We start from the raw sequence: 12,446 nt of genomic DNA on the forward strand, positions 1-12,446 counted from the left end.
AACGCCGCCGCCGCCGCCGCCCGGGCCGAGTGACAAAGGAAGGAAGGAAGGAAGCGAGGAGGAGCCGGCCCCGCAGCCGCTGACAGGGCTCCGGGCTGGGGGCAAAGCGCGGAGACTTCCTGAGCGGGCACCGAGCAGAGGCGAGGGGCGGGAGAGCGGCCGCGCTGGTGCCGCGGACGGGGGAGGGGGCCCCAGGGGACGGAAGCGGTTGCCGGGTTCCCATGTCCCCGGCGTATGGGGAGCAGTCGAGGATCCGCTGCCTGGGGTCTGAAGGGAGCTGCCTCCGCCACAGCCGCCGCCATGGCCGCTGGATCCAGCCGCCGCCTGCAGCTGCTCCTGGCGCAATGAGAAGAGGAGCCGCCGCCACCGCCCGCCTTTGACTGACTCGCTACTCCGCCGCCTTCCAGTTCGCCGGGCCCCCGCCGTCTGCCCGCCGGATCCCGCCGCTGCCGGAGCCGCAGCGTTTCCCGTCGCATCTCCGAGCCACCCCCTCCCTCTCCCTCCCTCTTTCCCATCCCCCCTTCTTTTCAAGCGTGAGACTCGTGATCCTTCCGCCGCTTTCCTTCTTCATTGACTCGGAAAAAAAATCCCCGAGGAAAATATAATATTCAGAGTACTTATTTTCAATCAAGTATTTGCCCCCGTTTCACGTGATATATATATTTTTAAGACTCCCCCCTCCCTTTTTCCTTTCCAAGGAAAGGGAGGGGAAAGAACTGTATTTTTTTCCCAGCCCCAAATCATCTATATGTTAAATATCCATACTGATCTGTCTTGAAGGAGAAATACATCGCTTGGTTTTTTTTTTTTTTAAATAGCTGTACAGAAAGGAGTGAAAAGCCAAGAAGACGAAGTCTTTTTTTTTTTTTTTTTTTTTTAAATCTTCTTTTGGGACAACTTAATGCTGCATTTATCATTAACCTAACACCCCAGCATAAAACAAAAGGAAGAAAAGGAAGGAAGGAAAAGAGGGTGATTCGGAAAAAGAGTGATCATGTCAGGGCGGCCCAGAACCACCTCCTTTGCGGAGAGCTGCAAGCCAGTGCAGCAGCCTTCAGCTTTTGGCAGCATGAAAGTTAGCAGTGAGTATTGATTTTATTTTACACCCCTTCTCCACCTCACCCTTAAAATACAAAGCCTTTACTAACCAGGATCTTAAAATATTAGATCTTCTGCTAATAATAATCAAGAGGTAGTGGAAAAGGGCAAAAACCTGTCTTCAGTCAAGGATGAGGCAGCTCCCTCTCTATTCCCATACCACTTCCCCCTGTCTCATTAACCTTGAATTGAGAGAATATGCTTTTTACTTGGATGATTTGATTTGAAAGTTGCTTCTTTTCTTATACTTTTTGTGCTCTTGGTAGTCAGCTTTATCAAGTGCTTGAGTATTTCCATGTTGAAATAGTGATGAAAGTATTTTCTTGCTCATCCTTTCGAATTTGGAGGACTATTCAATCCTTACGTACATTTACAGTGTATTTGTCTTTTGGAATGAGGGTTATTTTATTTAGCTCAGGTCTTAGGGGTTGTCATAGTTCTGTATACTTGCTAGAAAGACTAAATGTCAGTCTCCTAACATTTGTTTCTTGTTTGTGTGACTACAGAGTATTTGGTCTTAATTCAGAGATGAACTTGCTTAGTACCTAGCATTCACGTTTGGAGGCGAGGCTTGAGTTCTCCCTTTAGAAAGGGTCTGTGGGAGCTGGTAGAGACCCAGTAGCATCGCTACAGGCATTGTTTTAATTGCACACGTTTTAATGTGATCTCTTAACCTTCCCGTTTTGACATTACCAATTTACCACTATATAATTTATGTTTAATCAAAAGGTAACTTGGAAGTAGGTTCAAGTTTTGATTGAGGTTTGTATTGTCATGTTGCCAGATACTAAGTTGAATGTTAATTGTCACTGACTCATCATTAAGTTCAGTTTTGGGGTGCCATGGCATTCAGCGTTTGTTAAATTATCTAGAAGTCAAACGTCCCTTCTTAGGACTATTTAAAATACTCTTGCATTGGTTTCCTCCCACATTTAGGTAAAACTATGGGTTTAGTTATTACATTATGGATTTAGACCTTTCTGTCACAGGCTTTGCAGAAGGCTGTAGTCCTGAGTATAATAGGGATATTTGAGCTTGTGTTCAGGGTTGTTGCTAGACTGTACTTTTGTCCCAGATTTGTGCTAAATAGTCTGTGTTTGGTATACTAAGCATCTACTGTTCCAGAGTATCTCTATTTGTAGATAGGTATTTAGTGACAGTTTATTTAAACCATACTTCCAGAATTTGACAAAAATATCTACATTGTTTCCTTATTCCTGGAGAAAGGGGCATAGTGAGGGCAAAGAAAAACTGTTGCCTAGGAGAGAACTGAAAAACTGAGATTTTTAAAAAATATATACATGCTGTGATGTGAAGTTGATTATATGCTTAAGCAACCTAAAATTATCATTTTTAATTGAGCCCAGAATTTCAATTTATTTTGGCATTTGGACTTGCCTGAAACAGGGTAGTCTAAGGTAGTAGCTGAATAGCAGATCAGTTTTAAAAGTTATTTATTCATTATTTATTTTTGTGACTAGTACAGAATGCTGGGTATGTGAAGAAGGCAGCTGATGATGCATTTTTCAGAGGAGAGGCAAGCTTTCTAAGCACTTCATGGGGTCATTTGAAAGGAATATTTTAAAATTCTGGGGTAATTTTCAGCTATGATGAGGCAAATCTTATAATAGCTACTTAAGAGCCTCTTGTGGTACTGAAGTGTTTGTATGTTTTTCATCTTGGTAATATAGTTTAAAACCACTTGAAATCAATTTTAGGTAATTATTTTATTAGATCAATTTCAGAGAGCAAAATGGAATAGCTTATAATATTAAGTTTTTGGACTTTTAATTTTGTTTCCGAGGTTTTTTTTGAAAATGACTTCTTAATTCTTGGTAATGTGGTTTGTTGACTGAGGTTGGAGTAACTCTTGTAAAGTGCATAGGCTAAAGTGTTTAATTTTCTTTTCTTATATAGATCATAACATTTAAAAAATTGGAGTTCAATGCAAATTTTGTGTTTTTAACAACTTTGACTTACATTTTAGTAGAAATTTAGTACATTTTAGAAGAAAAAGGATATCATTAAACATTTGTTTCAGTGCTACTGTTCTAAGGGACCCCTGTTCAAAATAGAGATACATAAATTAAAGTCTTTGGCCTCAAAAGCTTATCATTTAGTCGTAGAGGCAGGTTATGGGACGAAATATGAACAGTATCATGATGACTGCAAGATTATAAATACAAAGAGAATGCTTTGTTCAGAGGGATGAAGATTACAGGAGTGAGGCCTCTGGATTGGAGAGGAAGGACTTCCTGCAGAAATGTGTTTTAAGACAGGTGTTAAAGGAGACAGCCGTTTGAATTGATAGAGAAGCATAAAGGATTCTAGGTGGAAGGAATGGACAGAGGCACAGAGATGGTGATTTTTGTGTGGCAGGTAGATGATTTTTGTACTTACCAAGCAAGTTGGTAAATCTGAGTTAAAGGGGCCTAAGTTGGAAAATAAGAAGAGAGAGAGTTTGGAAAATGTGTTAACCATAGTTGACGGAGAGCAGAAGGGACTTGTAAGAGGTTGGTTGTGATTCAATAGAGATTGGGATTTACTGTAGGTTGGTGAACAAGATGTTTATTTGAAGGTGATTTGGACAGCTGATTTAATGGATTACAGTAAACATTAGAGCCCTTTCAGAGAAATAGGGTATGTTGTGAACATGAGGAAATATAAAATAAAATGTGAAAATGGTATGAAAGTAACACATTTGAGAGATAGCATGAATGACGAACTGGCAGGACTTCAGATTGGATCGAAGGGGAATATTTGGGAGGGAGTCAGGAGTTAAAAATAACTTCTGATGTTGTTGGTCTGGAAGACTTGACGGCCGAGTTATATTGTTGATTGTAATGGGAAAGTTGAGAAAGTGCTGAGATGAGAAGGTAGAGGAGTTCGCTTTTTAAAAATTTAATATACAGTAGGTTCCCTTAAAGTTCGTTCAGCAGAGAGCACGTGGTTACTGGCAGTGATATTTAACTTTACAGTTTATTAATTGCAGAGTTTCTAATTTTTCTTCACCTAAGAATGTTGGATTTATTTGGGGGAGCAGTAAACAATGGTTTTTATTTAAATGCTATTAAATAATGTCTTAAAAAAGAAAGTAATTTTTTATGTAGATTCAAAAACCTCACCCTTGACCCCTAGTTATAATAATTCCATGGTAATTTATCGAAAAGCAGTGGAAATATTTTTTGGACTAAAAATATTTGACTAATATTTTTTGTGATATAAAAACTTTAGATATTTTATTTTTTAAAGATTTTATTTATTTGACAGAAAGAGAGATGGAAAGAGAGTACAAGCAAGGGGAGCTGCAAGCCGAGGGAGAGGGAGAAGCAGGCTTCTCACTGAGTAGGGTGCCCATTATGGGGCTCAGTCCCAGGACCCTAGAATCATGACCTGAATGGAAGGCAGATGCTTAATCAGCTGAACCATCCAGGCCGCCCCAAAACTAGGTATTTTAAATAGCCTTTAATTTAATCTTTTGGTACATTTAAAACCTGTTTTTCATAAATAATTATTATTCTTTGTTAAACTTTGCACTTAAAATAATGATAATAATAATAATAGCCTCCTTTATTTGGTTTGTGAAGGCTCCAGCAGAAATTATAAGTTGATTTTATAACATATTTTTTGCCTTTTTGGTTAAGTATTCATCCCAAGTTTGTTTACTTATGTATTTTAAAGATGTATTTATTTAGAGAGAGGGGGAGCATAAGCAGGAGGGGAAGAAGAGAAACTGAAGCAGACTCCACGCTGAGCGCAGAGTCCGAAGTGGGGCTTGATCTCACAACCCTGAGCCCAAACCAAGAGTCAACATTTAACAGACTGTGCCACCCAGGTGCCCTGTATTCATCCCAAGTTTAAATCATGTATCTAAATTGTGTATTTCAAATATTACTTTTTACTTACTATGGTGAAACCAATGTTTCTTTTTGGTTTGCATTCAGACGCAAGTGTCTTTAAGTGTCTAAATGTTAGGAGCTGTACAGTTCCTTCTGTAGAATTGTGTACTACTACTCAAAAAAGAGAAGGTAAAGGACTTCCTGTGGTGATTTTGGTTAAAATATTAATAATAGGGGCACCTGGGTGGCTCAGTTGTTAAGCGTCTGCCTTTGGCTTGGGTCCTGATTCTAGGACCCTGGGATCCACCCCGCGTTGGGCTCCCTGCTCAGCAGAAAGCCTGCTTCTCCCTCTCTCCCACTCCCCCTACTTGTGTTTTCTCTCTCTGTCAAGCAAATAAATAAAATCTTAAAAAAATAATTAGTTAAAAATCCTTTTGGTATACTGTTGGCAAATTTTAGCCAATTGGCTAGGTTTAATTTTTAAATAGAAGATTTAAAAAGAGGAGAGTAAATCAGTGAGTATCATTTATTTCCTCATATAAAACTTTTTACATCAGTTTTTTTAGTGAAGAGAGGATAATTAATAGCAGTTGCATATTTTTGTGCAGTATTTAGTCATCTTGTATTAAAACCAAAAGCTACGTGGCAACTTAGAGTTATTCTGTTCTTCAGGGAGTTCAATCTCCTTGTGAAATCTAAAAATTAGGTTATTAGAATTTAGTCAATTTCTAGATCATCCATGTTTATGTGGATGGGAGCTCGTGTGTGAGACTGAAAACCTTACTTTCATTAAGTTTTCATTCCTTTCCCAACCAGACCTTTCCAGAGTTGTTAAAACACTAATACTTGTGTAAAAGAATTGCACGCTCTCTTGTTGTATACATCTGTAGAGTGCTAATTGTGAAAGGAATAGGAGCTAGGACAAAACTTCAAGTGAGCCGAGAGATTCACAAATCGATTTATGGCTGATTGGGAATGGCATTGAGTAAATGAGGTGACATTCATTTCACTGGTGTAGTTCATATGAAAATCAGTTCTTGCACTCCGTGCCATCTGCTCCTTGTTTTGGACTTCAGTTGCAGGTGTGAGATACTGTTTCGGAGAGACACCAAAGCTGGTGAAGTCAGAGTTTTTTAAATGTCAGTAGCAGATTCTGAGACTTGAAAAGCTGTTTTTGTGTGTTTTATATATGGAGAATGCTGTGAAACAGACCCATGCTGACCTGATGCCACAGTTTCATACTTTTTAATAAGACTCATGGGATTGTGGGATAAGAATGGGGATGGGCAGACTGTAAGTCTGTGGTGTCTCTTGTTATGCTCCACCCTGCAATGGAGAATGGAGGGACAGCACGTGTATGTATGTATGTGACTGGAGTATATGCTGGTACTAAGAAGACCAATCTGATTTCCCAGATACTGTTCTAAAAACATAATCACTCTAAGTAGATGAATTTGTTGGAAAATTTGCATCATTTCCTAGCATTTTTGGGGGGCAGGGGATGTAATGGAAAGGTACTCTTATGTGATTTCAAGACTAGAGGTATTTTTATTGTTTATTGACTTTGGAGTAGAGGTTGCAGTCTTTGCTTCTATCTTAGATTGTACAAATCTTCCTTGGTTATGTAAATTGTCTTTGAAATTGTTGAATGTAATGTGGAAATATATATTCATATAAAGACCTATGTGAGTAGTACAAGGAAAAACTGACAGTAGAGTTAAAGGAGAACAATTTAATAGTTTTCCCAAACGTTTTTATCATTAAATTGATAAAGGACATAAATTAAAAAGGGACATTTATTCTATTCTGTTTATTACTGAGTTTTCTGTTTTTCAAAGTTAATACCCAGCACATAATGAACATTGAAAATTATTTAAATAAATACTGTATCTGTAATGTGCTTGGTCTGGTATAAAGATAAAACTCTGTAAATTTGGATTCTCAGTTTACAATCCCCCTGCCCACTTTTGCTTATGTTTTAGGGACAAAGTCTACATTTAAAGGGTATGCAAGTTAAATTTTTGTAGGTAGTTGAATCTTACATTTTTGTATTGGGTAATTTTCTTAGAAGCATTCTGATTTGATCAGATTGAGGCAATGATGTATTTTTTTGTTTCTCAGTTCTGCCAGATCAAGTTTTCCTTTTTTCTCCAGGGTGCTATGGCCAACAATGTCATAAAATATGAATCCCTTAAAATGTTCTCTTTTCAATGTATTCTAGAGTCATTAATTTCTTGATTGTCCTTTGAAATCAATTTAATAATAAAAAGTAAACATTTCTGATGGAAGAGGAACTGTTTTTCTAGAAATTTGTATTTTGGATGGTGGTGAAACTTAAATGAACTTACAGGCATAGGATTGAACATACATGCTTTAAAGTTAGAGAGGTGGGTAGGCTGGCACGAATATTAGTAACACTGGTACTAAGCACTGACATTAAAACTCTTTTTCATTATCCTTAATTTTATCATGTGAAATCCTAGGCTTTTGAAGCTAAAAATGAATAGGTTACTTTAACAGAAAGTGGCCACAAATACTGATGTGATTGATATGTGATATGTCTATTGAATGTTTACTGTGTTCTAAATAAGCATTCTGCCAAATTCTTTATATGCACATTTTAGTGTAATAATTACACCAACTCTACAAACTAGCTAATACTATTATCCCCACTTTATAGATTAGGTAAATAAAATACAGAGAGATGAAACAATTTATCCCAAGATTACTTGGAAAGAAAGTTGCTTTGCTAGAATTTAAACCCAGGCATTTTGAGTCTACAGCTCTTTTTCCATATCGTATATGTTATAGAGATACTTGGATTCCAGGGATAAGCTAAAGTGCCTTTTACTTTTAGGATAGTCTTTCATTGATAATTAATGTGTGTGTAAGACTTTCACTAATTTCATTAATACTGCTTTTGCAGTTAGTTTCAGGCATGTCTATCAGCAAATATAGTATTAAGTATTCACAGTTATATTGAAAAAAATGGTCAGTTCTCTTATGATTTCAGGAAAACTTTCTAAGACAACCATGAAAATGGAAATATTAAGGATTATGCCAGCCAAAAAAGAAAAGTGATATATGGATTTTTTTTTAATGTTCAGAGAGTTTTTGTTTTAATTGAAAAGTACTGATTTTTCATGTGTAAATCTGGTGTGTTTATATTTTCAGGTAATATTAGACTGTGATTCTCCAAATAAGCTATTATTAAGGATTATTAATTCTGTCTCTTCCTATAGGTTGTGGAGTGTTCTCAGTGTTCTCTTCCTCCTTTTAGTATTTGACAGCAAACTTCATGAGTGTATATATGTGTGTGTGTGTTTTTATGTGTGTATGGTTTTGTGATTTTATGTATGTACAATTAGTCAAGTGTCTGTTGGACATTTGTTATAACTGAGAATTCAGTTATTGTTGTTTTTTAAAGAAGAACAGCTCTGCGTCAGTGTGGAATTGGGTTCTTTGGAATATCATCTTTGTTGGAATGGGTTGGCGTTTGACAATCAGGAAGCAAAGCAAAAAGACTCCTGAATATCTGAAATCCCTGGACGAATTTTGCAAACACTTTGTTCATATGTTTGTTTTTAGGATTTTACTACAACTCTTTATTATTATTTAACACATGGTTGTAATTCATTCAGTTATCTTATTTTTTAAAACTGCAAGTTAGAAGGAAATGAATGGATACTGATATTAAGCATTACATCTCCAAAAAAAAAAAAAAGGACAAGCAAGCATATTGGGATTATTTAGTGTAGACTTATAAGCTCGGGGAGGGGGGGAAATCACTGATAATTGTTCAAAATGTTGACCTAGAGAAATTTAAATTATATCTCTTAAAAGGACAAGAGGATACCTGGGGTTCTGTAATAACTTCTCATTACATCAAACATTCTCTAATTTTTTGGTCACTGAAGTGATAAGGAAGAGTAATGGTCATCACTGTCCCATTGACCAACTCTATTTGCATTTCAGTGATATGGATAAAGGTTACTAAAGTTTTTAGTATGCTAGCCCAGAAATGTTTATTATTCAGCGGTAGCATTTTATCTGATTTAAGATTTGTTGTCTTTTTTTTTTCTTTTGTGGTACTTTGAAGTTGCTGTTTGAATTTTAACCTACTCATATCTTCTGTTTTTTGAATACTTAGAAGGCACTGCATGGTGTTACTTAAGCTTTTTCATGAATTATGATTAGCTATTAGTAACTTTACCAACCACACTTAAGACCTGTTAATGAGAATTTGAAAAGATGGGTATCTTGATTGTTGATCTGAAGATAAAGGACAGCCATGGCACCCCAATCTTCTTTTGGAAGTCTAAGAAATTCTTAGGGGCTTCACTGGCTAATAATACTAAAAAATGTTGGGTGTTGTAGATTTCTTTCCAAGGAAGGGTAATCTATCTTAAAAAAATGGACTCCTTTTATTTCCCCTAATTCTATAAGGTCAGTTAATTCTTTTTTAAAGCTGCTTTTATTTTTTAATTTTAATTTTTTATTTATTTTAAAATTTTTTTTTAGAGAGCACATGTGCTCACAAGTAGGGGAAGGGGCAGAGGGAGAGAGAGAATCTTAGGTAGGCTCTAGATGGAGTCCCACTCAGAACCCTGAGATCATCACTTGTGCTAAAATAAGAGTCGGATGCTCAACCGAGTGAGCTACCCAGGCACTCCAGTTAATTCTTTTTAATTGATTAACCACTTTCTTCATGACATGTGTTGAAGTTACTGAGCTGAGTCAAATTCCTACTCCTATATTTTTAAGTCTGTAGAGGCAGCATCTGAAGAATTTGTGGTGCTGGTGTAAATGCCTGGCATCAGACTGCCAGTATTGCAGGTGTATTAGCTGCAGTTCCCCATTGGAATTTCAGTTTTCACACTCCGCTTATTAAACTCTGAAGGGAAGGGGGAAGCTTTGAGTTGGAAGGGTTTCAGCAATAGTACCTAATTGTATACATATATCAGATTTGTATAATTACAGCAATAACCACAATATTACTAATTGGATGCTGTATGATAGACAATTACATGCTATTCTTATTTACATATTTTGCTTTAAAAAATGGAATTTACTCATGTGATTCAAAATTTTCACGGTTTTTATCTTTGTCTTGCTCCTGCTTTTAAACTACCAGTTCCCTTTCTTGGAGACAGCATCCCTGTGTCTTAAGAATCCTTCTGTAGATACTCTGATTCTTTACATGTTATTGCTATTATGGAATTATATTTTTTCTATACATACTTAACACAGCTTTAGCATAAGAGTGTTAGAATTAAAACACAATTTAAAACAATAATTCTAGAAAATTGCGGATGTTTTCCATTATCCTAAGTTTCTAAACCCTTATTTTACTGAATGTGAGTTAGATGGGGAGTAAGTACAAAGATGAGAAGGTGATTCTCTTGGCAATAAGAGGTAAAATGCTAATAGTCACAACCAGTGAACACTTAGCATATTTAAAATATCTTCTACTCTGTGTATTTGAGAAATGATCCATAGCATTGAGAAGGTATTATCATTCTTGCTGGAAGTAGTTATTTGTCATGGTAAAGAAAAACACAAAGGAAAATTCATTTTTTCCTTTAATTTTCCATTTTTCTAACATCTTAGATGAAAAAAACCTGTTCTCTTGAGAGATCAGAGGCGCAGAGTGCGTCAGTGTCAATGAAGCCTGTGCCTTTTACCTCTTTAAGAGCGCACGGTTTCATTCTGCTTCTAAACCAAGCACTCCTTAGTCTTTTTTAAAAAAGAAATTTTTATTTTTATAAAATAGTACATTCATATGGTTTAAAGAAAGTCTTCATGGAAGCCACTCTTCTCTTTCTCCTATTTCCCGTAGGTACTCTTTAACTATGACAGCTGTTTTTCTCTATCAGTTTTTGTCATATTTTTATTTCATATACTTTTACCTATTTGTTAGAATTACTTTTTGATATTGTTTATTATTTTCTTATTATGATAGACATTTATTCTCATCCTTATTGCACTTTTGCTAGCATGCTAATATAATTATGCAACTACTTTTAGCTAAATAATTTTTAAAATTATTCAAATGAGTAACACTCAGTGTCTAGACACTGAGCAGTATTCTTAGCAGAAACAGGTAGTGTGCAATGATCACATACCCTTTTAAAAATGGCTTTATTGGGCGCCTGGGTGGCTCAGTTGGTTAAGCAACTGCCATCAGCTTGGGTCATGATCCCAGAGTACCGGACTGAGTCCCACCCACATCAAGTTCCCAGCTCCAAGGGGAGTCTGCTTCTCCCTCTGACCTTCTCCTGTCTCATGTTTTCTCTCACTCTCTCTCTCTCAAATAAATAAAATCTTAAAAAAATATAAAAATGGCTTTATTGAGATATCATTCACATACCATAAAGTTTATTCATTTTAAGTGTACAGTGGTTTTTAGTATGTCTACAGAATTGTGCAACTATCAACTAATACTAGCACATTTTTGTATGGTATCCAGTGGTGGTCATTCCCCACATGCTTCTTCCTCCCAGCTCTTGGTAACTACCAAACTACTTTCTGTTTCTATGGATTTGCCTATCCTCAACATTTCATATGAATGGAATCATACAATATGTGGCTTTTATGACTGGCTTCTTTTATTTCATATAATATCTTCTATGTCCATCTCTGTTGTAGCATTTATCAGTACTTCATTCCTTTTTATTTTTGAACAATATTCCATTGTATGGAATTGCCATCAATTGTTTCTTCCAAATGATAGGCATTTGGATTGTTAGCTACGTTTTGGCTAATATAAATAATACTGCTATGAATAATTGTGAACAGGTTTTTGTGTGGGCATATATTTTCTTATCTTTTGGATATATACCTAGGAGTGAAATTGCTAGGTTGTATGCTAACTGTTAAATATTTCAAGGAACTATCAAACTATTTCCTAAGTGGCAATCACATTTCCTTTGCTTTTAATTTTTTTATTTTTTTTTTTACAGTTTATTGTTTCCATTTTCTTTTTTCTGGTACTGTTTGCAGTGATCATAATCTTGATTTTTCTACACCTCAAATTTTAGCAAGGATTCTCTAGATCTGCTCCACTACTCTTGTTTTCCAGGAGTGTCTTTTTCCTGGAGTCCTCATCTTACTACTGAGATCTGGCTAGGTGGTTCTCCAGGCCCCATTGTATAGCTGTCATCTTGACTTCATTGCTCTTCAGGGTCCACTCCTGTTTCCCTGGATCCCATGTCTTTGTGTCACCTACTACTTATCTTAACATAATCTCATGACATCAGCCAGCAGCACCCAAAAAATTAACTGCTCGGTAAATGTATCTAGAAAAGTTGTTTGTTGGTTGTTTTTTTACACATTTGCTCCAAAAGAGTAGTTAAGCTCACACACTTTTTTGGCATGTGTCTCATCTTTTCAGAGTCTAGACACTGAGGCATAGATGTTTGGGAGGTTACTTTGTATCATTATGATCAAGTGATTACCATGCCAACATGAAGCAATAGGCTGAAACAAATACAGAAATCTGAACAATAA

At 36.4% G+C, this 12,446-nt stretch overlaps 1 protein-coding gene across 3 annotated transcripts in view; it reads left to right on the forward strand.

Moving 5' to 3' along the window:
• The first annotated feature begins 884 nt into the window (after positions 1-884).
• Positions 885-12,446, forward strand: part of GSK3B (glycogen synthase kinase 3 beta) — a 210,944-nt gene continuing 199,382 nt past the window's right edge. Inside the window, exon 1 of one of the 3 annotated variants that reach the window (XM_059391873.1) lies at positions 885-1,082. In XM_059391873.1, coding sequence (XP_059247856.1) covers positions 995-1,082 — 88 coding nt within the window. In that variant the 5' untranslated portion in view covers positions 885-994. The remainder of the gene's footprint in view (positions 1,083-12,446) is intronic. The other 2 variants (XM_059391871.1, XM_059391872.1) reach the window with 2 other exon arrangements.

The sequence above is a fragment of the Mustela nigripes genome, chromosome 2 (genome assembly GCF_022355385.1).
Source record: "Mustela nigripes isolate SB6536 chromosome 2, MUSNIG.SB6536, whole genome shotgun sequence".
Taxonomy (NCBI): Eukaryota; Metazoa; Chordata; class Mammalia; order Carnivora; family Mustelidae; genus Mustela; species Mustela nigripes.